The following is a 25,340-nucleotide window of genomic DNA, read 5'->3' as shown; positions in this document are numbered from 1 at the left end:
ACTATGGGGAAAATCGAAGCATCTGCTACTCTGATATTAGAAATTCCATGGACTCTCAGTTGAGAATTAACAACCGCAGTAGGATCGCTTTCCGGTCCCATTTTACAAGTTCCTGATTGATGGTTCTCCGGACCAGTTTCATCCCGTATGATACACGTCCAGAACGCATCCGTGCCAAAGAACAAACTGAATAAAGTAATGAAGATAAATTAGTGTAATCTGCAAGTAGAAGATTCCTTAAATTAGCAAAACCATTGAAATCTTTCTTACTTTTTGCATCTCGGATTGTTTTTAGGCTCCAATCTCAAGTCGAACCGTTTCATCGCTGGAGTGTTTACAAGTTGAGTGACTTTACGAATACCTTCCAACAGAACTTTCATATCCTTTGACTTTGGATCAGTGAAGTAATTTGGATAAATGAGAGGTGGGTCCAAAGGATTGTTAGATCGCAATTTCAATTCTCCTTTGGACTCTACGCAAACCACCGTTGGCCTTGCAGTGATCGGTCGTCGGTTTGGACAGATTTCCAGAACACCGTTTATACACTCGTGTTTCAGTCCAGTCTTTGGGCAGGTTGAGCTGAAGCCATCGAAGAATACCTGCAAGAATTTAGTATAAAATCTAATCCTTAAATTCTACAGTATTTTTGGTAGAATTGTAAAAAGTGATTCGAACTTGAATATCGGGAACTCCTGGTAGAGCATGGGAGCTCTCGAAGAACGCTGTAACCTGAGTTAATCCAGTACTAGTCAGGGGTCCAGCCCTATTGTCGAGAAACTGATTAACAGCATCCATGGTCATGCTTTCATAAGGCGTATCGCTGATACTGAAATCTACACCCACTGACACATGATTGTGCAGAGATTTACCCACAGGCAAATCTTTATAAACCTTGATACCAAGTTTGTCCAAATCTTTCCTAGGTCCAATTCCGGAATTCAACAGAATCTGTGGAGATCCCACTGCACCAGCAGTCAATATTACCTCTTTGTTCACTTTGACTATTCTCTTCGCGCCATTCTTGTCTACAAATTCTACTCCACTTGCTTTATGATTCCACTCATCGATCAGTATCCTCGTCACCTATATATTTGTAAGAAAGTTTTTGTAATTATTATATATGAACAATATTGAAGGTGGCAATCGAAGCTTTTGTTTGGTAATTTTTTATAGTTACACATGGTATACCTGAGCACGTGTGAGTAAACGCAAATTGTTTCTACCAAACACCGGTCTTAAATACGCCCTGGAGGTTGTTTCCCGGAGCCCATTATTGGTCGCCATTGGAGCAATCATAAAACCAGTTTGATCATATTCCTTCAAACGTTCAGTTTTATGACCGAGCTCTGATGCTGCTTTCAAGAGGTGGCCAGTGAAATCTGGTTTGTGCTTGAAATATTCAATTTTTAAAGGTCCACCGACTTGCATGCTTCTGGGATGATCCGAAAGAGCCATAGGATCTACTGGATCTTCCGCCCTCTCGAAATAATGCTTGATCTCCTCGTAGGACCAACCCTTGTTTCCTGCACGAGCCCATTTGTTATAGATTTCCGGATGGCCCCTCACGTACATCATTCCATAAATTCCACCGGTACCGGAAACCATTTTACCCCTTGGCCAAGAACACACACCATCGGTTCCTATACAAATTTACACTTTGAATGGTATATACCAATGTAATTATTACCAACAGTGAATTAACAAAATTCAAACACTTCTCTCTTTTCAATCACACTGTTAAACCATCGCGTGTCTCATCGGAATTGTATATGCACTCCAAATATGTGCGAGGGAAGCACAGGGATAGATTTATATTTCTAGATCCTTTTAAGGGGGGTTAATTAAAGCGAAGGATTTTTTACCAAGGCAAGCTGTAGGGTTCGGTCGAGTGGGTTCGGTTTGGTAATTCCAGTCGAGGGACGAATTCACTGCATTGAACGCTAATCCTGGAATGGCCGTCATGGTGGGCTCTTCCGGGCCTGCCTCGATTAGCAGAACTTTGACCGATGGATTCTCGCTCAATCTCCTAGCCAATACAGGCCCCGCGACACCAGCACCGACTATTACAAAGTCGTACCTGCGAAACAATCCTCGGATTTGATCCAAATTTCAAATTTAAGCCTCTAAAAATTATTTTACTTGGAACGTTAATAAAAGAATTCTATGATATCGACCATTCTCCTTTGGGAATGTCATCAGTCCCGAGCCTTCTACAGGGATCAGAAATATCGTATCTGGCCATCATCAGACTCTGCACGAGATCCATGAAGCTCGTTTTACCACCACAAGCAGCGTTCATGTATTTCGTATCGTCAAACTTGCAAGCGCAACATCCTGGCTCCAAACTAATCTGATGTCTCAAACCTGCCACATTCTGATACTGCAAGCAAGAAAATTAGCATGAAACACATTAGCTGGAATTTTCAATTAAACCCTTCCATCACGAACCGGTAATAATAACAACGCGACCATTAGACGGGCTGTGGACGACTCGTTGCTAAACGTTAACATAGTGTTACACTACTAATAATTGCAAGTAGAATACGAAGCGTTGCGCGATTGGTCCTCGAGTAGCAGAACGCATTTTTGGCCATCATACTTATAAAGTAGCCATAATATATATTTCTATTAACCTTCACCCATATGATAGGACCCGCATTTTAAGCACAAATGCTAATTTTCAATTCGCTCATTTTTGCCAGTCTTCCAAAAAATTCATTCATGCTTCGCTTTGACGCACACATAATTCTATTATTTCAGATAAAATTATCCATCGAAAGTTAACACTTACGACCAAGGTTATTTGTCTTACCTTGTGTCTCCTGAGCGCGGCCAAGGAACAGTGAACCAGTAAAAATACAAACAGCAACCGCATTTTTTCCTCGAGCAACTTCGATCGTCACCTGTAATCTGTATGTGCAAAAATTTAAGAATTCACGAGTACCCTATAGTATCCTTTTCATTAATCTTCGGCTATACCATTGACGTGCGACGTGTTTAGTAATGATTCAATGGAAATTGAACGAAATGTTTGCCCAAGCTGCACGTTCCCCGCGATGCTTTGAATATTTCACAATTTTATCATTAATAAACGATAATTCAGCCATGCAGCTATGAAAGGACATTTTCCGAGTGTCGACGATAATTATAAAAAACGATACATCAGATTGAGAATGCCAATTACAAAAATTAACCAAAATCATGTCACTTAACGGTTTGGCAAATGATTCGTGCGCTGGAATTTTTTTGGAAAGAACCAAAGATTAATTAATGTTTTAATTGATGCACCAGTGTAACATGTATCAATGAAATGTTTGCACTTGGGTAATAGTTTGAAGTTAAATTGTTTATAGTTGAAGTAATAAACTAGTGAACAGCTCTAGAAATTTAAAGTAACTTTTCTTTCACTGTGGGGTTTACCTGTAATTTAAACCACTTTTAGAGCACTATATATATGCGAGCTACAAAACGTTTGAATTTTGGAAGATGACTCTCTCGAGTGGCAGCAGAGCAGTGACCACTGGTCGTATGTTATAAGAGTGGTGAACACATTAATTAGTCACCATATGCCATGCTGCCCGAGAAATCCATGGTGCGCGTATGACGTCAACGTTACATTAAGATGGAAGTATACTTTGAGTCGCGAGACTCTCGAGAGCAGAAGCCAACATGTGAGGCGAAGCTTAAATATTACACGTAAGATTGTGAGCAGGACCCCCTGTGTATAAGATAAACAGTGAAATGTTTGTGTAATCCGGATTTATCCTTTTATGCTCGATCGAACGCGGTCAGGAAGTCTTGTTAAAACTTTAAGGTCTCATATTTATCAAGGCTATTTTTTTCCTTCATACCTATAACTGCCAAGTACAGACTAAAAAGATTCATTGATTGCAGCATTCTAACGTTTAAGAGTTTCTATATGCTACTGTGGATGACTTTAAAACAAATATTACATGCATGTAGAAAGTATGGTGTAGGAAGCATTCACAATGAGGATTCGAAAAGCATGAAAAATTTTCTTGAATGAATTTAATTTATGAATTAAATGTAAAGTAAATAAATTATATTGCTCACCCAATTTATTTTTAAGAGTCTTATTACGCGTCGGACTGCAGCCACGAGTTAATTAAGAGAGTGATTATTTCCGCGTTGGTGTCACCATCTCAGTACAAATTTTACAAATGAAGTCTTAGTATTGGCTGTTGATATATAAGAAGGTGCTAGCTGATTTTCGATCAGTGGATTGAGTATGATCGTTAAAGGTTGCTTAAAGCACTTGTTCATACATTGAAATGGACTTCTGGCGGTTTATCCAAGTTTTAGCCAAGCGTAAATTCGTCTGCAGCGCGTAACCTCGATCAAGACTAATATCAATATCTGCTCATCTTTTATTAACGAGGCTGAATAATTATAACAATTAGCAAAGAGAATCTTGTGTATCTTTGATTACACAATATGTATTCTAACGCTTTTTATTGTATCATATATGCCTATGGGAAAACTGCATTTTATATATGTAGATTTGTGAGCCTCCAGATGTAGTACATAATTTAATAATTGTAAAAGTGGTAAATCAATTTATTGACTATTCGCAAATGATAACATTCGTTTCTTAAATAATCGAATCACCGAAATTTCAATCCAAAGATTCCTAGTATTCGGTAGAAATTAGAATATTGCGGAGATCACGTTTTATATTATTCAATGAAATGATGTATTTGCTTATTCCATCTATTTTATCTGAATAATATAGGGATAAAAAAGTCTTATTCAACATATCATTAACTCAATTTTCTTTTTAAGTTTTATTCCAGCCTTATCTGTCCTTTTATTATACGAGACAATATAACGTATAAAAAACTGGTAATAGACAATTCTCGACCGAAATTTTCGGACACTGAATAAAAGCCAGCAAGTATTGAAAGCAAAGCAAATGTTTGCCTCAATTATATACATTCAAACGTCTGAACGCTCTACAATATAGTTTTATTATAACGTACTTTCTATAAAATATTTTGTTTAAAATTTTAAATTGTACCTGCAGTAAAAAATGTTTTTGCCAATAGTGACATATTCTCTTAAATTCATAAAGTATTTTTGCCGAATATCGCTAATTAAACTTGTTAAATCTACACTATTATTGCTATTGAAATTTAACAATATTTGCTGATATTTGTTTAATACTGTATTCGGGATTTAAATAATGAACGTAATTAAAAAGTATAAAAATATTATATGTACAAATATAAAAATTAACCATTCGTTAAACAATCATAATAAACTAACAAATAACTGTAAAATGGTAGCCGATACTGTGACGTATAATTTTTTATGCGCATAAAAAGGTACGAGTTAAAATTTATGGAACGCTGCAATCACACTTTGTTCGATTTCAAGACTTTAAATACTATTATATCAATAAACATCACAGTAATTTCAATCGTATCCGCTATGCGCAGTAACTGAACAATTGACCAATTACGATCATTCAATTACACTCTGCAACATATCTATATACAAATAATTCTCTTACCACTAATCTTAGGTAAATAAGGCTACGCGACCCCCCTAAAATGAAATACACGCAATTTGCCAAAATTGTCGTAATAAATGATAAAATCGATGTAAAAACTCTCGTAACAGAGCGGATGAAAAGACGCAGAAATTACGTAACAGATAAAATGGCGCATTCCTATCTAATTATATACAAAATAACGTATCGTTATTCGCAGTATTGGTTAGAGGTTTAGCGATGCTTATCCGTGCAGTCCTCTAGTTTTCCTCTTGAGCCAGAATTCCTTGATCATGTCGGAGCCTTTTTCGCCAATCATGATAGCGGGTGCGTTGGTGTTACCACTGACGAGATCAGGCATTATGGAGGCATCTATGACCCTCAAACCGGAAACTCCATAAACTTTGAGTTCCGGATCGACCACAGCTTCAGGATCCCAATAAGCGCCCATCTTGCAAGTTCCCACAGGATGATATATGGTCGCCGAATAATGCCTAATCATGCATTCCCAGTACTCATCGGTGAACTTCGTGATGTGTTTACATCCAGGGAATTGCTTCGAGTACAATTGGCTGCCAAAGCGTTTGAAAGCATGCGTTTCGCTGAGTGCTATACCGATTTTCACCCCTTCCACTAGGGTAGCTATGTCCTCTGGCTCCTTGAAGTAATTAGCATAGATCAACGGGTGATCCAGAGGATCCTTGCTACGCAGCTTGATCACACCTCTGCTTTTAGGTCGCAAAAGCATGGGGATCACGCTCCAGACGTCTTTGTTATTTATGGGCCCGAATACCGCGTCGTAAAACGATTTGGCCAAACCGTGAACCTTCCTGATGTGACGACCCCCGTCGGAGTTGGTGGATCCAGACACAAAGTGCAACTCGATGTCGGGGAAGTCGTCGCTCGCGTTGACGTACTTAGTGTTGACGAAGGCCAATCCTTCGACACCACCCAAAACCGTCAATGGGCCGTCGCCGAAAACCGCATATTGCATCACTGCCTGAACATTGTGCAATCTTTTCTCCACCATGGATACCTGCTGGTTCACCATAAACGCCAGTCCTCCGAGGCCAACATGATCCTGCAAATTTTGTCCTACGCGCAAGTCCTGTATCACTGGGATTCCGTGCTCCGTCAAGTGTTCTCTGGGTCCTATACCGGATAACATCAATAATTGTGGTGAATTGATGGAACCACCGGACACGATGACTTCCTTCTTGGCCCTGATACGAAATATTTTCTTGTCTCGAATGAATTCCACGCCGTAGGTCCTTTTGGAGTTTGGATCGATCAGAACTTTCGTGGCCTAGAATTCCACGCGTGAAATTAGTCAATGGAGAAAATTGTGCTTTCTCGTGGGATGGAAAAAGTTCTTACCTGAGCGTACATAGCAACGTGCAAGTTTTTTCGAAGTCTGGCCGGTCTGAGGAAAGCCTTTGCCGATGAGCACCTACTTCCTCGTCGAATCGTACCCTGAGCAATCATGAAGCCGGTTTGATGTTCGCCATTAATGTCACGATTCTCGTAACCCATCTCCTGGCCGGCTTGCACGAATGCAGTTGCCAAAGGTGTGTGCCAGGGTGCTTCCTGTACTGTCAGTAGTCCACCTGTCGAGTGATAAGCTGTTCTGGCTAGGTAAGGATTCTGATTGTCCTCTGACTTTTTGAAGTAATACAGAACATCTTTGTATCCCCAACCGGGATTTCCCTGCTGCTCCCAATTGTCGTAGTCCCTCTTGTTGCCTCTCAAATACAGCATATAATTAAGTACACTGCTGCCACCGATTACTTTCCCTCTGGGCCAGTTACATCTGCCATTCTCCATTGCTGAAATTAGACAGTGAGAGTCCATGAATTATCAGAGTATTTCGCGTAACGTGCACCGAATTTTAAATCAGACTACGGAAGCATATCGTAATTACTTTCATTAATTTTCATTCGGTATTAGAATCTATATTCACTTACCCAGACAAAACTCTCCCTGAGGCTCGGTTTTGTATTGCCAATCCAATGAGGTAAGCTGTAGATATCCAGCTAAGAGTGGAACATCTGAGATTTCAGTTTCATCCCCACCAGCTTCCAACAATAGAATATTCCAATTTTCTATCTCTGATAATCGACTAGCGACTACAGCACCTGTTCATCAACATATTTTTATTTATTATGAACTTATACTTTAAATTTCAGATGTGTTACTTATCAACGAGTAACACACTTGTTTCTGTACACTGCATTTGCCACTTAGAGTGCAACAGAGCAATGATGCAAGACAGCCTTCGTCTCGTTAACTATAAGAGATATTAATTCTTGGTATACAACCTTTTTCAAAACCTCTTATTATTTCAATTCAAGTAGGTCTTTTGCAAGAAATAATTTTTATATTTAGATTGTTACAGAGATAAACGGTTTCTTGCTTGCATGCTTAGAGCCATTTTCAAGGGCACAAATTCCATACAGGGTTTAACGTTAATGAATTATTTTCTTGGAATAATGGATGGAAGATTCGATTCTCAGAAGATACTGTTATACAATTTTTTAGTACTGTCATCATTTTTCGAGTTGCACAATTCTTTTGATCCGAACAAATTCACACCTAAGTAGATTCTTATGTATTTTGAAAAATATTAACAATAAGAAAAACAGTTATTAGAATTTTTCATCATTATTATAATATTTACAAAAAACCCTTATAAATTTGTTTGAATGTTATCAGTATTTACCAAGCTCCATAATAATTTATGCAGACCTTTAGTTTAAATATATTGTTGCATACCTGGGAGACTTTTGCCAACATCAATCAGTTGTATAACTGTTTTCCTCCAAGAATTATGTTTTCCATCCACTGTTCCAAGAAAATAAGTCATTCATGTTACACCCTGTATAAAACAATACTACAAGTGGACCAAAGATGACTTTATTCCAAGAAACGTATTAAAATAGTAAAACTTTTCTTATAATAACCTGCGGAGCCTCCACCAATGACGATAAAATCATACGCTGGCAACAACAGTTCCGATGGTACATTGATGGGTGGAGATTCCGAATCCATAACTTCGTAATGAAAATAAACCAACGCCGCTGCTAGTGCTGGAAAAAACCACTGGAAACCACTTGACGCCGAGGTCAAGCCACCCGCAATAACGTTCTCAATTCCCATTTTCTTCTATTTTTTCACCGGACACCTGAAAATTATCCACATAAAACATTAATTGTATACTAATTTTTACACTCATCATCTTAGGTCGATGTAAGAAAAGATAATAAAAACAAGCACTATTGTCAGTATACCATGGAAAAATATGCAAATTTGGAAATTAATTTTTTGGCTCGAGTGAAGAATTTTTTGAAAAAATTTTTAAATCCCGTGTTGATGATCTTTGATCATGAGAGGGAGGGGTGGTGAGGTTTGTTCGAACGACGTCGACTGAATGATAGAGGAACTGTTGGCTCTAAGAAGCTATACTTTAAAAGTTGCTCCAACGAAACCGATATCCTGACTATCGTCACGTAGAAAACTGTGCCGCTGTCTGAAAGAGAGCCGAAGACGCGTCCAGTCCTGCACGTGGTATCGGAACTCGTAACGCGTTTCCTCTTCTGCATGACAATTGGTCTTCTAACTTTCAACCGTTAAGTAACGACCCATTAATTCTTACAAATAGTCAGCCTCGTTCAATTTTAATTATCCTGATTCAAGGTGATCTCTGGTCTTTCCCATTTCCACTTATCCCAATATTTACAAGGTCCTCGTATATTTTGATTCCATCCCCCCCCCCCCTCCCCCACTCCTGGCGGTGACGCGACACGATTCTCCAGTTTTCTCACGAGCCCTCGCCTAAGACTAGAAAATGCTCATAAATAATGGCCAGCGAAAACTCCTTGTAAATCTGCAATGTTGATGCAAGTAAAAGTAGCAAAATTCTTCCATGCAAATTCTCTACTACATTGTTTCCGCAATGTAGCTATTAGATCTGAACAGATTTTGACATTTCACTCTCTAGATAGTAATTCTCGAATCCTCATTGGTTTAATCCTAAATTTACTGATCTGGTGGAATATTAAACAAAATGACTTTGAGTTTCATGTCCTTTAAATATAGTACTACTATATATATATAAAACCGTTTTAAACCGGTAATTTTGTTTAGGTATAGCTATTCACAGTTAAGTCAAATAGTCAATGTGTTATTGCTATGATTCATCTTTGGAGCCACTAAATTTTTATTAAATTTTTCTTCTGGCAAATAACTTTTAATTTGTCGTAATAGTTAAAATACAATTTTCTTATTAGCAATAATAAATATAAGGACGATTTAATGGTCAAGTAAAGAATTTAATTTCCTGCATGCTTATAATACTTTTCAAAAACCAAGTGTTAAACTGCTTTACTCGTAATTTCTTCAGGTGTAATTGCCACTTCGTTTATTTTCGAATAAACTTTCCACTGAATCTACTTTGTTGTGATTCTCACCGCGACAATTTATAATTATTCATTCTTCATTCTAGATTAAGTTTGTCTATTTGAAAAGGAAAGCTGCATACACTGGTTCACCTAGATTGCAAGCTACACACCGGTGAATGTGCATTCTAGAAGCTTCCAGTCCTCCTATAAATAATTAAAGTGGCACAAAAGTCATTATGGAAATTTTCCAAATTATCGGTATAGCAAGATTGATAAAATCATTAAGATGAATTCTTTTATTTGTTACACCATTAAATTTGGATTAAAGTTATCTTTAGCACAGATCGACGATCAGTCAATTAGTAAATATACCAGAAAACCAATATAAATTTAATTACTCGCCTCTCGCTTAATTTAATTTCTGTGCAAATCTTCTCATAAATTCAAACCAAAATTGACAGAAAGTTCAACTTACAGCATAAACGTGTCATCCAATTATATAGATTAAAATAAAATCCCTTTATTTTATCAGTAGACGGTAGTATTTGTAGCGCGTTCCAAAATTCCTGTTACCAATGTCGAGGCCACTGTGCCACTGTCAACAAACCAAGGCACGCTTGGCTGAACCGACTATGCCGGTTCTAAGAACTATCCGTATTCCTTCCTATAACCGACTCTATCTATACCCGTCACGCTACCCCGATACTCTCCTTTGACGCGAAAGAAAAAAAGATCGCGAGAGGCGTTAAGAAAATTTCACAAATAAACGACTCTTAATAAAAAGCAAGCTAATAACAGACATTACGACCAATTCGATCCTAATCGCGTTGTTAGGCTACCATTGGCTTTCGATGTCTCAAATTAATTCAAAACTTGGATAAATCATGATTCCAAACATTAAGCACTCGCGAAGCATCGAGTCCTTTTTTGCGTAAAACGTGCGTGGATGACGAAACCAACGCCAGATTGAGAAGGAAGAAAAGTGTGAGAGGTACCATGACCTTGCTGCTGACACAACTATTCTCAGCACTGTAGTCGGGTCTGGGGCATCGAGCTATCGGGATCATCGTCTCTTCGGGTACCACGAACGAAGCCAAGTATAAACAGGTTTCGTGACGCTTCACACGCGCGCGGATAACGGTTGACTGCCCCCTCCCCCACCCCTCTCTCCATCCACTCATCTCTATACTCCCTTTCTTCTCTTTTCCCCCTCACGCTTCTTCTACCTACCAACCCTCTTCTAACTCTTACCTCATTTTCCTTTTTCTTCATTTTCCACCATTCAACCATAATAACAGTTTCTCCTCTACACTTATACATCTCTCTAATAGAAAAACTGATTATTATCGATTATACTCCGGATTATTTCTATTCCCCCAGAGACCTTCCAGTTTATTCCTATCGTGCCAACATTGCGACCAGACAGTCTTTTATTTATTAATAATAATCCGCAACTAAATATAGATAGGGATGAACGAACGACGACGCATCGGGGTTCGATTCTGCACTCGGCCCAAGCGAGACGAGCGTACGCTGCTCGAGGAAAATGTAAATATTAATGATTCGTCGGTTATCCTAAGATTATCTGTTATTTGTTAAACGATACGGAAGAAATGTTGCGCCTTTTGACGAAACTCTGATAAATGGAGGAGCGACGAGAACGAAAAAATGTGGTTACGCGAATATCGGCATTTAGAGAATGGTTGATGACGTCAGCGCAGCTTGGCTTACGGTAAAGATCCCCGCCGTAGCTGCGGGAATGGCCCACTTAACGTTGCAACACGCGCGTGTATTCGACTATCAATGCGGAATAAATAATTCACCTGTCCACGTCGAAAATTTTCTAAATTGCGAAAACACTTTGCTCTTCCGCTGCATGTTTAGAATCATAGAAAAGGGGTAATCGCGTATATATATATATGTATGGACAAAGGAATCATAGACTGTTTCATAATGTCCATTAAATTGTTCTCCATCTTAGAGAGAGAGAGAGAGAGAGAGAGAGAGAGAGAGAGAGAGATTGATTTTTATTTGGAAAATTTAACAATTTACAGGAGGATGCTGTGGCTCCATGAAGAAGAGGACCATCGTGGGTGGATACGCGTTCACCTGGTGGTTCGTCACGGACGTACAGCGGCTTTCCCTGGAGGTGATGACCTTGAACCCTGTGTGCGAAAGCGTGGAGACAGCGCAGGGCGTGCCCCTAACCGTGACAGGGGTGGCGCAGTGCAAAATCATGAAGGCCGACGAGCTGTTGCACACTGCCAGCGAACAATTTCTAGGCAAAAGCGTCAACGAGATCAAATCGACCATTTTATCAACACTGGAAGGTCATCTACGTGCAATTCTAGGTAAATATGTATTAAAATAACGCAGTCCTAAATATTTTTACAATATCAAATATTATAAAAATTACATGGTATTTTTTCGAAACGAGAAATGCGAATTTAATTAATTTGTTGCAATGGTATTATTGAAAATTTCTTATTTTTCTCAGGAGGAAAATAGCAAAATGAAAATTTTATATCGATGATTATTTTTTTTTCTTTTTAGGAACACTCTCGGTGGAGGAAGTTTACAAGGATCGAGATCAATTTGCAGCACTAGTGCGAGAAGTCGCTGCCCCGGATGTCGGTCGGATGGGTATCGAGATCCTTTCGTTCACTATAAAGGATGTTTACGACGACGTTCAATATCTGGCATCGCTCGGCAAAGCCCAAACCGCGGCCGTGAAGCGGGACGCGGATGTTGGAGTTGCCGAAGCAAATCGTGACGCTGGAATACGAGTAATTATCGTCCTTGTCTCACCCACCTTTTACCAACGAATTTATTAATGATTTAATTATAAAAGCCTCTAACACAACCAGTTAAATCGTTATCCTACATACGCACGAGCCAATGAAAAAGCTTCGAGTCAAAAAAGAGATCATCCCTTTGGTTCCTATTCCCGTAAAACTTTTCACGCACGCTGCTGTTAAGCGTATTAGTGTTGGCATGTAATATATTCGATTCTAAAGACCACTGTAAAATTTCTACAGGAAGCAGAATGCGAGAAAGCAGCAATGGACATAAAGTACAATACCGACACGAAAATCGAAGACAACGCGAGGCTCTACCAGCTTCAAAAGGCTAATTTCGACCAAGAAGTGAACACAGCGGTAAGAATTTCGGTCTACCGGAAGAATTTCCCAAATTTTACACTAGTGTCTATTAATGCTGGAAATAATTTCTTGCAGAAAGCCGAAGCTCAGTTGGCCTACGAGCTGCAAGCAGCTAAAATACGACAGAGAATAAGAAACGAGGAAATACAGATCGAAGTCGTGGAAAGGCGTAAGCTGATCGAAGTGGAGGAACAGGAGGTTCGACGAAAGGAACACGAACTTCAGAGTACAGTGAGGTTACCTGCGGAGGCTGAGAGTTACAGAATTGGAAAGATCTCTGAAGGAAAGAGGTACACACGATTCGCTTGTTAATCGGCTAACATTTTTATGCCTGCACGTTGATGTTGTGTGTGCTTATCAAGCTTCAACGCATTGTCTTCGTTGTAGAACGCAGACTATCAACGGGGCCGAAGCTGAAGCAGAGAAAATCCGATTACTGGGAAAAGCCGAAGCTGAAGCATTACAAGCAATCGGTATATCGGAAGCCGAACGTATGCGCATGAAGGCTGCGATCTATAAGAAATACGGGGATGCGGCTATACTCAACATAGCCTTGAACGCTTTGCCAAAGGTAAACTTGTTGTGTATAAATGATTTTTCTAACATTTATACGTCCAAGAGATTGGTATAATCTAGGCTGGAGTGATACGGCGAATTTTAAAACAGACACTTTCCTGATTAGATTGCTGCGGAAGTTGCAGCACCATTAGCTAGAACAGAAGAGATAGTTCTGCTTGGAGGAAACGACGGTACTAGCGGAGATTTAACGCGTCTCGTGGGACAAGTACCCCCAGCTGTCCAAGCACTGACCGGTGTAGATCTTTCGAAAGTAAGTAGCTAGCGAAAGTGCTTAAAATGCAGTTAAAATGTAAAATACTTAACGATGTGAAATTTACCTTCCCACAGGTGCTAAGTAAAATACCAGGCGCCAAGTAATAGAGATCATCCCAGTCTTGTAAAATAGTACCATCGAGTAAATATATGTTGGGAGGCGCAGCGTGGCAGAAGATTTATTTCCCCCTTTGTCTCACCTTGCTTTGCAAGACTCTGATATTTTCATCTCTTTTCTAGATTTCTTCAAATTTTAATGAATAATACTGAACCACTATATTGACTATGCAAAACATTGCGATTTTGTGAATATTGATATAAAGATATTTTCAAATTGATATTTAATAATTAGACTTTGGTATGACGAAACTGAGGTTTGTAGATGTAAAGCCAGAACGTATGCAGTACATATATAAACCAACAGCAAAGGAAGGTTACCGTGTTTGACTAGGCACTCTGGTCGTACGTTGTAGTCAAATCTACGCTGTTACATTTATGAATCTATTGTGTTCAACGTAAATAAGTAGCTTAACGAAGAGAGAGGAAGGAAAGCAAAAAGAGGAGAGAGAAAAATTGATGCGATACAAAAGGCGAGAGACACTGTCCTTAATCGCTGTACATATACGTAGATACGTAATTAGCAAAAATGATATTGATAACTTTAAAATCCTCTTCAGCGTCTCTCTACGAAATCAAGGTTCTCGTTTATTGCATATTCCCTGCGGTATACTCGTTTGACTATCCCATCGGATTGAGTGCCATTGTACGTGTTTCTAAGGTGTGCCAATTTTTGTAAATAAGGCAAACTTTAATTACTTTGTACGTATGAGCATTTTGTTATTTCGCACTCCTTATTTAGTTCACAATAGTGCTCCCGTTTAAAAAGTATTTCTTTATAAGACCCCTGATATATTATTTAATTAATTTTTCTTGAAGATCTTAGAGGGGAATTAGAACGTTTCTTAAGGAGCAATGAGCAATTAGCCCTCTAATATAATAAATATTTTGATATTCTTAGAATATACTGAAGATCTAAGTGTCGGGTGCAAGAGCTTGGTCGTTTATATATTATTCGATAGCCATAGATAATCGATAGAGCTCCTATAATAAGAAGTTAAAACATAGAATATTTTTTGTCGAAAAGCTATTGTTATCTGTGGTAAAATGACGAAGGGGAAGCTGTAATAAAAGGGATCATTTGTAGAAAATGTTTTCCCACTTACGTAATGGGCTACAGATACTATATACGATACTTTGCAATTAAAAGATGCAATGTACTTTAACGACGAGTTATTAAAAATATTGCAAATAAATAAGAACCGATATGACAAATCTATGGGCGCTTGATTGGCGACCAAACTCTATTTTTGAACGTCGTTTGCATCAATCCGATGAATAGTCAATATGAGTAAGCCTTGTGTTTCAAATCTTTTTTTGTTTTTAATGAAACAGGACACGGTATATGTGGAAATTTAACTATAAAAAGCACAAAGAGATTTGTGCTATATACTTATTAATTGTTGCAATCAGATCTTGATAATCAATTTGTACAATCTTCTGAACAACGCGTTATCTTAAATAACCTTGTAGTTTGCATCAAAATTTAATTGCTGTAAATTGAAAAAAAACCATATTCCGTTTGAAAGCAATTTAAATTTTTTATTAAATAGCTGTATTTTGATACACGTTATTATTGTACAACTTATTTATCTCATTAGGTTTATTTCATAACAGTATCAAATTTCTAATACTGTATCAGTAATATTGTTAAATGTTACAAAGAAACGGATATCTTTCAGCAATATGTTTGATACAATATTGGAAGTTTGATACTATCAGAATTGGAATATTTTATTACGAAAGAGAAAACGATTAAAATTTATTTTAAGGAGGATCTAACGTTTAATATAGGATGGTCGATTTTATTTAAAATTTTAAAATGCCAAATGGTTTATCTGAAATTTACTAAATGAGATAATCCGATAAGGATATGTAGTACATTTGTACTATGCTATATAGTAATAGAGAAGATTACTAACGATCTATTTTGCCTGGCATGTATACATGTTGACTTTCTCGCGTTTCGCGAGTTTGTTGGGAGATATCGATGTTATTTCGATGTTGTTCTGTATAGAGCCTATTTATAAAAGTCAAATCCAGCAATGTTCGACATGCTAATAGGTTCGCAGTATCTCCAATTTGCGACAGCAGTTATGTATTATGTCATGTGTGTGTGTGATGTATTTCTGTACATAATGTACGAATACATTGGTTGTACAGTAGGAGTCGCCATCGCCTTTACTTGTCTTTTGAGCCTATAGTTAAGAAAATTATGTTAAAGCAATGCAATTGCATTGTTATCATAGCATAAAATTTACAAATGAACTTAATATATTCGTTTGATTATCAATGTTTATGTATTTTGTAGTGAGCTAATTGTGGTAATTCTTTAAGATTATTCATATTTATTCCTTATGGTGAGAAGCGCTTAAAGTTTATTTCTTTTGCCATATAGAAAAATAGAGAAAAGGAGTAGTACAAATACGACAGTGAGATTCGAACAATTAAAAAATATTGCAGATTTATATATAATTTTATTTTCAGAAAAAAACAATCGAGTATTAAGTACATTCCGAGTAATTAATTAAGTCGAATTTTCATCAAATACATTTATATAGTTTGATAGTTTGATTTCTCGGTTCCTCTATGTTGTAATATAATATATGATTTTATCGTGATGAGTTTTTCATTACTCTCAGTTTACTGTCATCAGCGATTGCCATTATTTGTAGTATATCGAAGAAGGGTTATAAATTGACAAGTGATTTTTTCAGTACGTTACCAATGCCTGATACTACAATGCGATACTGTTATACCACTTCAGTTCATTAATTATATTATCCGTCAATTAAGCGTTTCGCTTTTGATACAAGCGCACAAGTCTGTAATCTCGATAATTACATTATTTCAACGAGTCAGAAGCTGTATTTGTAAGCAAATTCCTGTAAATTTAATTATATGTTAAACGATTTTTTTAGCTATAGAACTTTGCAAGCTATACTTCAATATTCGTCAATATTATCAAGAAAAAACCAGTAAACGATATTTCTTGAGTGCCATGCACGATTTAACCAGCCAAAATATACAATATATTCAATTTTTATGGCTGAAAAACTTTGTTATATCATATAAGTATACAGTCGAATACGTCATCAATAATTTCTTAGATTTTGTACCTTAACTATATTTATACAATGCTTATCAAAAAATTAGTGACATATATTTATTATACAATGTATTTCCTAATTACCATCTTCGATATACAAATCAAATTTAATGTGATTAAGGGTCTTCGCTACTTTGGATCCAAACTTTTCAAACGAGTCAGAAAAAAAGTCAAGTGTTCCTTGATTCTAAATGTTTATAATAATAGACATAGAATTAAAGTTATTCAATTTAATTATACATTGTAGATAAATATTAAGAATATTCTTGAAATTGTATTATTGCTTCTTAAACTATTATTGCTAAAAAAGTCAAATAGAGTGGCAGAATCTGCCACTTAATCACGGCTCGAGTACTCCAAGGAATTTTAAGATAGACATGAATTTTTATGAAATATATGTATAAAGTATTGGATAAAATTACACATGCTTTGCTTTTGTAAGAAAATTACATTCAGCTATGAAACGTATATTGGCAATTATTCATATAAATATACAAATATACAAATATTACATATATTTATGTAGCACCTACATATATTTATATATATATAGATCGGTTTGATCGCATCTATCCATTGCCTTATTCTTCACTCGTGTCCAATACAAGTCGTCCCTGTTACCCCAAATGCATTTTATTGCGTGCCAGTGGACGATCATAGCAGATGAGTACTGATACATCATTGATATAAGTGATAAAATTAGTGGAATAAAATCTCTATAATAGTTACACAATTTTCAAAATAACGCTTATAAAGTAACAAAGATCCTTAATCCAAATACTGTAATTAATAATCATCACATCGCCATATAAAACATAGAACATGCACTTGCGTTTACATTAATTTTTTCATATTGTCGCAATCATTTTATATACTATGTGATCTTAGGAGAAATCTCATTTGAAAATAAAACTAATTGAAAAATTATTAACATCTTGTGTACATTTGTCAAGTGTAAGAAGTTGAGATCTATTATTACCATTGGTCGTGCGCAAATCTCAATCGAAGTTTTCGCTAAATTTTGAACGCGAGCGTTAGCCGTGACTACTAGAATGTAATTAAAGAAACCAAAAGAAAACGTAATGGATGGTCACGATTGTAGTTAGAAATTCAAAATTTGCGAAATTTTTAGCGTTGAAAAAATATATTATCAATAATCTTTTATAAAGGACAAAAATGCAGAATAAAGTATATTTTGAGAATTGTGTGCTAAAAGTTTCACGATGCGTAGATAGAAGACAATATAATGATTGTGTCATACTCCAGTCTAATTGAAAGTAATGAAATACACAGTGTGGTTAGTGCATATTTTTAATAAATGGATCGTAAAAACTGAATAACGATGCGTAATGAATTTATTCCCTACCTTTCTTCAAGTCGGTCCCTCGGAGCGTCCTGCAAGATAAATGATGATCTTTCGGGTTCTAGATTCGAGTGAAGAAGAATTAGTATACATTATAATCATGTATATTTTTAATTAATAAATTATAATAACATGCTAGAAGAATTCATATTTTATTAGAATCGATGAGATAGCCATATCCAAGTTTACACTATATCAAAGGCTCACCTGAAATCTATTATTGACGTATGATGGATCGGCATGGTTTAAAAAGAATAAATCTCAATGTGTAACGGCTAAATTAATCAGTTTATTTGTGTGCAAGTTTGCCACAAGAGAACAACGCGCCATTCGACTTTACGGACTCGGAGACGAGACGGATTTCTTTAGAATCGACCTTACACGCAAATTGTTGGATAAGAGCTAAAGAATAGTTTTAGTTTTTATAAGGACTCGCAGTTACAGGCACAAATCTCAAACAATCGCGCTGATAAGCTGTAGTACGAGAGGTATATACTTTTAAAAGCGTGATTGCATTGGACACTGTGCCTACACACGCTTACTTTATACTCTACAAACTAGCCGCTAAGACGACAGATCCAATTTTGATTTCATTTTATAACACTCAGTAATAGCTCTTCGCTCTAGGTTGATTTGGTTGCTCGACATACTCACAAGGATAATAATAGTGCTATGACTGATGGACCGTAGATGTGCGAAGAAGAAAAAATCAATAATGATCCTCGATCTTATTTTCAGTTTCTTTTATCTTGCTATAAATATACTCCAATAACCAGCCAATCGTAGATCGAAGAACTCAGGGGCATATGCTAATGAACATTTTCTCTAAAAATCTTCTGTTCGTCGTATGTCTCGGATGTTTGTTTCGCCAGCGCATAATTATAGTATGCAGTCTGTATTAACGCTTCAAGCCTATGAAATACCGTAGATACATCTAAGGGTCTTGAGACGAAGCGAGGAGCGAACGAATCAATTAGGCTATCTTTACTCTGACGTATCCTTCCGCAACGATCATCCTTTATACTTAGAAACAACTGGGAGAATCCATTAGGAATTTTTTGACTCAATTGTGCTGTAGAAACGAGCAACGGACGTGTATCATTTTACGGGCAGACAGTCACAAGGAAAATTAGGCTATCTCCACATTTACAATTTTTGCTTTGTAATAGATTGTATTGAATTTTGTCGCACTCTTTTTAAAACAAAAAGTGTTGTGGGGGTATGGAGCATACAAGCCCATTTACAACGATCATTTAATACACAACAAGTTGTTCGAAGAGTCGTAAGACATACCATTTCTTATACCAGTCAAGGCATATAACAAAATTCGACATAGACTACAACAACAACGACACTCTTACCAGAGGCGCTCGAACACATTTATTTCCCAAATAAGCATTCACTCAAGTACAATCTACAGGCTCTATCACGTGGTACATACACGATACTGGTGTTTAACCAGCATGACAAATATCGGGGCGCTTTGCAATCTCTTGCTTTTTTTGTTTGTTTGTTTGTGTTGTATGTGTGTGTGTATGATTGTGTGTGTGTGTGCTTAATTGTTTTTTTTTCATCTATATTTGTAGTTTTATTCCGTAATTCGTATTTTATACCAATGTATTTTCCATGATTTCCTCTTACAGTGTATTCTATGTACAATTAAATCTTGCCATTCTTTAGGATGTTAGTAAATAATAAAAAGCAGCATACGCCTACTCCGTAAACTGTTTTTTTAACACTTCCCTTAATCGCTATGGTGCTAATTAATTTTATTAATTACTTATATCACATTGTTCATGTACACACCCCCTGCACGTTTCGCATACTTTCCCCAAACCCCTTGCTCTACCCGATTCTCCAAAAGATGTCTGGGCGAACAGATAATCAATTATATTTACAAAAAAGGGTGCCACGTCAATTTTTTTCTCATCAGAATAGTCGCTCCCTTAATCGCAAAAGAGCAAACGCATTTTATCATCGTTCAATTCTCTCGACAACCACCGTTTTGCTTCCATTAATTCTAATTTTTGCTCTCTTGCTCTCTCTAACTATGTTTCTCTTTCATTCGCTCTCTCTCTCTCTCTCTCTCTCTCTCATTCGCTCAACGTATACCTCGTTTATCTTTCTTTAGCCTTGAAATCCTATGATGTGTTTTACTTACTTACAGTGATGCACATTTTTAACGCAACCGACACGCTCATTACGACTTATTACAATATTCATTGCACGATTACAAATTCGATTGAATTAAAGTCGCATTGTGTTAAAATATAATTTAGAAGCGCAGATATTTTCACTATGTTAACGAAAAGAGAGGGTCTGACTAGTACATTCTTTTATCGCCATGCTTACTTCGAACTCGATTGGCAATCGAATTTTCACATTTCTATCAAATTTTCAACATTCCCTATTTCGTTTATAGATATGTATTATAGTAATAACTAAAGGTCCATTAGGAAGTCTTTTCTAAAAATAAGTCAATTCAGATAAATTCCTATCTATTTAGTACGAAAATTCGATTGCAAGTTACAAACGTATTCCAAACATAGAAATCAGTAGATTGAAATACTTTAATTAGCAGTCGCTACATAATAGAAGGAAGTAATGCTTAAAGTGCAGGTGCGATTTTATGGACCCCCTGTCAACATAACAAATAATTCTCCATAAGAAAATTTACATTAGTTTGTTTTAGTTACGTCGTCATTATATACGGCCAATCAGTTGCAGAAATTCATTAGAAAAGAACTCAGCTTCGACTCTTTGTGCCTAATTCTATATGCATTCACCCTTCTAGACTGATAAGAAATTAGTTTGAACATATCATAATCGTATTTCATTTTTACTTCCATCACATTAACAAGTTTTGCATATGTTTATTTATATATTAAATAAGACTTTCGACATATAGGGACTGTAGGGAAGTGCTCGTTTCTTAAATTAGAACATTGTTACTGTCCGAATGAATTTCGAGTTAAAAATACAACAGCTTAATAAAGATTTAAGCAGAATCGAATCTCAGATAGTATAATCTATTTAAACGCCAAAATTAATTTTTTCATTCCTGATCTGTAAAACTTACTTCGAATACTATAAGAGGAAAGTCAAGATTTATCCATTTAAAATAACATGACTGATGCATCATAAAAGTACTATTGTTATATGATATGTTAATAAATTGTTTATCAGTCTAGTGAAAGGGGAGGAGGGCGATCGACATAGGTAAGAGGATCTGTACATTCTTCCCAGTTTTGTCATGAATCAATGAAACTGAGTGTACATAATGTATACGTTTTATACACGTCACGTGGGCAATAATATACGTTCATTCTCATAATTGACTGACCTTTTACCTTTGATTAAATAATTTAAAAAATTAAAAAAAGAAACGAAAGACATATAGTTATTGTATACCAGGTGTCCGACTCTCTATGGCCAACTCTATAAATTTGTATAGCACGAATAATTCTAAGAAACACAAGTTCACATGCCATTTTTAAAACTGTCCCTTGATAAAAATGTTGGTGAGGATTAATCATTGCTTAATTCAATACATTTCATTGATGGAGCAATCAGAAAATCTCCTATCGGTCAAATTTCGCTAGAATAGTCCTCAGAACAATATATGACTTCTAATTAAACAATCTTCGATCCTTAATAGCTTATTCCGTAAAGGCTAAATTTTAAAATGGCACAGAATCTTTTCTCTCACAATTTTCATATCATCCTAACTTAATGCGTTTCACCATAGTTAACCGGCTACAAAGTATAGACGCAAAGTAATACTAATGTACAAATTATAACGTTCGAAAGAGACCGTAAGTGGTCACACATATACACACAAGTACGGAAATAAGCCAGTCTAATCCGAATTAACGGATTTGCCAATACACAACGGTTAAGACGAGTATTCTTTTATGCATGTATGTTGCTTCGTCAATGCTCTCATAGGTTATTACTAGTGGGTATAAAGCTCATCAGAAAAAATGACTTTATGCTCTCCAACCACTCTACTAGTGTATTCCCAACAAAATCTCTCCCTATTATATTTACATAAAAGCAGAACTCACCTAAACTCATCTTAAGCATATGTGCAAAGGTAGCATTTGCGATGAGCTGCGCAATTCTAAAAGCCATAAAATGTTACTGTAACTAGAAGAAATATTGTGAAGTATGTAAAAAACAAAAAGAAACATAGATCTCTAAGCAGACGGGTCTCAGAAATAATATTTTGCATTAAATGTAGTGATCTTGTTACATCGTCATACGAAACCTATGGGAGATCTTAGTTACGTTTAATATTTTATAAATTACGCCAGTAAGATTAAATTTTTTAAGCACAATGTACACTTATTTTTTAGTTTTTTTAAGAGAAAAAAGTATAAATTTTTACGAGTTTGCCAAATATTACTGTTTGAAGAGTTAAAATATTCGAGCTCTTGCTTCTCTGACGAAAATAGTATGTATAGCTGTAAAATCTACTATGAGCAATGTAGACAGAATATTGAAAGAAATCACTTGAAGTATTCCACATACTGAAAACAATATTAGAGCGACATTGTTAAAGGAAATTTATAAACACATAGATAATGTCTGGATAGAAATTATCACAGTTTAGAGATTAAGTTCCAATAAAAGCTTATTATACTTTCTGTAGGGTGTTTTAAAGTTAAATAAAAATAAGATAAAGACCGAATTAAAAAAAGGTCAATTCATATTACATAAAATTATAACTTTACAAAAAAGTATTTTACTGGTGTAATTCAAAAATTATTTTACAATATTCACGAAATACTTTTAAATATTTAGGCTAGATATAATATTTTAAAAAGTATAAATTCTTAATAGTTTTTCTTAAGACTTGTTTACTATGGTCCACTTAAGATTTTTCGCCAAATAATTATATTGACCGATTAATTAATACTATTAACGGTCTCGTAAAAGTTTCATAAATATTCCATTTAAAAAAGTCAATAATATTTATGTATAAGTTAAATTGAAAAAATAGAAAACCGGTTGCTCCCAATTAAAGTTAACGATTTTATAGACTTTTAAGAGATTTTTTGACACCGAATAGTATTCGCAATAGCTCTGATATTATCTGCATCTGGTGTTTTATATATATATTTCAATGACGACAGCCATTTTTCTCCACGATGCTCTTTACAATTCTGTAAGATTCGAATTCATACATAGTTCTTCCTCGCATTACAAAGCATAAATAAAAAGAAGCGACAGTTGTCGTCACACTTTTTCTTCAAATCAAATAATATCGTAAACAATTGATTTTGCGATATTAATTTAGAAAATAAACTATTCGTATTTTATGATTTCAGCACAGCCACAAATATATGAATTCATATGCGCAAATATCGCTTAAAACCTTTTCATCAGCTGCAAAGATCCATTTTATTCTTAGTTGAAAGTGTCTAATTTAACATCACTTTAAATACAGTCATAATTCGCCAAATTTGTGCTATTATTACACAATGAACCCTCTCAAAGGACACTGATAGATTACTAGCAGTCAAATAATTTAAAAGTTTTTTGGCCTACTATTCATTCTTATATCACTCGACAAATGACGCAAACAGCTCTTATAATACAGTTTAACAAAACATTAAACCCAGGCTTTTACATGCCACAGATTAGCAAGCCCTAACTCCGTATTACGCATTGATTGGCCAAATCAGAGAAATGGCATAATTCCAGTCCTCTGATAGATGCAGTTCTCGAAGAAAAATAATAACTTTACAACCACACGAACTATCCATGTCTTCACATAAAAAAGTATCGAAGTTTTCATGCGAAAGCTTTGGTTTTACCACACGCTTCATACGTACGAACATCTAGGATCATAAATATCGCTTTGTAATTATCCAACTTTTAAACATTATTGGTACTTGTATGCCTTGATTAAAATTGTATATCGTAACCTCAATTAGACAGTATGAAGTAGATAATTATTTTTTGAAAGAAATCGAGGCCTTGTGTATAAACGTTTAGATTGAGCATACTATTTCAGACTTCCTCAGACAGTGCTACGCATAGTAAACTCTGCCACACGGTGACTGTGTAATCTCTTTAAAAAACGTAAGTGACAATGAAATACTGGACATTACTTTTTAGCGCGATTGAAAGAAGATATCCTATAATAAGGATTTTCCTAGATCCATACTTTCGCTGAGGATAATGTCACATGCGTATAGTTCTGGGTATTTAAGCAAACAATGGTTACCAGAGAACAGCGAAAGTAGAGAAGTTTAGCTTACACGAATGTCCACTATAGCGCCCGATGATCCATAGTTTTATATTCCAATACCACCTAAATTTCTTTCAGATTAATGCCGTCCTCTTTTGATTCTGTCAGACAGACGAGTGTGGAGATGAGGAAGGTTGTGTACTGGAAGCCGCTGTTGTCGAAGGCGGAGACGAATTGGATGGAGAACTAACGACGACAACAGGTTTCACGAGTGTTGTAGTATTGAGATACTGAGCGTTGACCAAGGGCATTTGGCCCACCGATTTAAGGATCGGCGTGGTGATCATTTTTCCCGCAAGGCTGGAGGGTGCCAAAATATGAGCGGTCACTTGATTTCCTTGGGAGACGACGGTCATTGGCGTGACGATAGGTGTCAGGCCGGAAAGAGGAGTATGCTGACCAACAATATGAGCTATACCCTCTGTGGACGGAGCGTTTTGCATCACTGTCGAACTTGCTTTGCCAGATGTCGCCTGTAGTGAAACGCCTGCATGACTTAAGGTTAATCCTACAATCAGAAAAGTATCCGTTGCTTAACACTCTGTTCGACAAAAGGCTGTGCAAGCTTAGCTTATACATGCCGTGGAGCTC

General features: G+C 36.2%; 4 protein-coding genes across 11 annotated transcripts in view; 1 reads left to right on the top strand and 3 right to left on the bottom strand.

Annotated features, from left to right (window-relative positions):
• Nucleotides 1-8: 8 nt before the first annotated feature.
• On the bottom strand, nucleotides 9-4,152 carry LOC136778204 (glucose dehydrogenase [FAD, quinone]-like; the record flags this gene model as incomplete). The annotated part of the gene is made up of 8 exons (XM_066734837.1): nucleotides 4,075-4,152; nucleotides 2,813-2,910; nucleotides 2,175-2,380; nucleotides 1,863-2,077; nucleotides 1,189-1,640; nucleotides 676-1,083; nucleotides 271-599; nucleotides 9-186 (listed from the first exon to the last, which is right to left on the bottom strand). Coding segments are annotated over exons 2-8 (1,851 nt in total), but the record flags the coding sequence as incomplete, so codon positions are not given.
• A 664-nt stretch (nucleotides 4,153-4,816) lies between these two features.
• LOC136778202 (glucose dehydrogenase [FAD, quinone]-like) lies at nucleotides 4,817-10,504 on the bottom strand. 4 transcript variants are annotated; one of them, XM_066734833.1, is made up of 6 exons: nucleotides 10,385-10,493; nucleotides 9,979-10,113; nucleotides 8,473-8,693; nucleotides 7,477-7,647; nucleotides 6,890-7,338; nucleotides 4,817-6,818 (listed from the first exon to the last, which is right to left on the bottom strand). In XM_066734833.1, exons 3-6 carry the CDS (start codon nucleotides 8,666-8,668, stop codon nucleotides 5,757-5,759), a joined length of 1,878 nt encoding a protein of 625 aa, XP_066590930.1. In that variant the 5' UTR covers nucleotides 8,669-8,693; nucleotides 9,979-10,113; nucleotides 10,385-10,493; the 3' UTR covers nucleotides 4,817-5,756. The 4 variants fall into 4 exon arrangements, with proteins under 4 accessions (XP_066590930.1, XP_066590931.1, XP_066590932.1 ...); XM_066734834.1 differs by lacking the exon at nucleotides 9,979-10,113 and having other exon boundaries at nucleotides 10,385-10,504; XM_066734835.1 differs by lacking the exons at nucleotides 9,979-10,113; nucleotides 10,385-10,493 and adding an exon at nucleotides 8,975-9,057.
• A 1,462-nt stretch (nucleotides 10,505-11,966) lies between these two features.
• Nucleotides 11,967-20,327, top strand: LOC136778197 (flotillin-2-like). Its single transcript, XM_066734826.1, has 7 exons — nucleotides 11,967-12,260; nucleotides 12,463-12,695; nucleotides 12,948-13,067; nucleotides 13,146-13,360; nucleotides 13,458-13,641; nucleotides 13,753-13,899; nucleotides 13,977-20,327. The coding sequence occupies exons 1-7, from the start codon at nucleotides 11,981-11,983 to the stop codon at nucleotides 14,004-14,006; spliced, it is 1,209 nt and encodes a 402-aa protein (XP_066590923.1). The 5' UTR covers nucleotides 11,967-11,980; the 3' UTR covers nucleotides 14,007-20,327.
• LOC136778196 (max-binding protein MNT-like) overlaps nucleotides 20,053-25,340 on the bottom strand; it is a 33,543-nt gene continuing 28,255 nt past the window's right edge. For all 5 annotated transcript variants that reach the window (XM_066734823.1, XM_066734824.1, XM_066734825.1 and 2 more), the window contains one exon: nucleotides 20,053-25,257. In XM_066734823.1, coding sequence (XP_066590920.1) covers nucleotides 24,854-25,257 — 404 coding nt within the window. In that variant the 3' untranslated portion in view covers nucleotides 20,053-24,853. The remainder of the gene's footprint in view (nucleotides 25,258-25,340) is intronic.

Source organism: Prorops nasuta, unplaced genomic scaffold (genome assembly GCF_024137725.1).
Source record: "Prorops nasuta isolate Cenicafe-Biocafe unplaced genomic scaffold, Cenicafe_Pnas_1.2 PNAS00013, whole genome shotgun sequence".
In the NCBI taxonomy this organism is placed as follows: Eukaryota; Metazoa; Arthropoda; class Insecta; order Hymenoptera; family Bethylidae; genus Prorops; species Prorops nasuta.
This window is presented reverse-complemented; position numbering and strand designations above follow the sequence as displayed.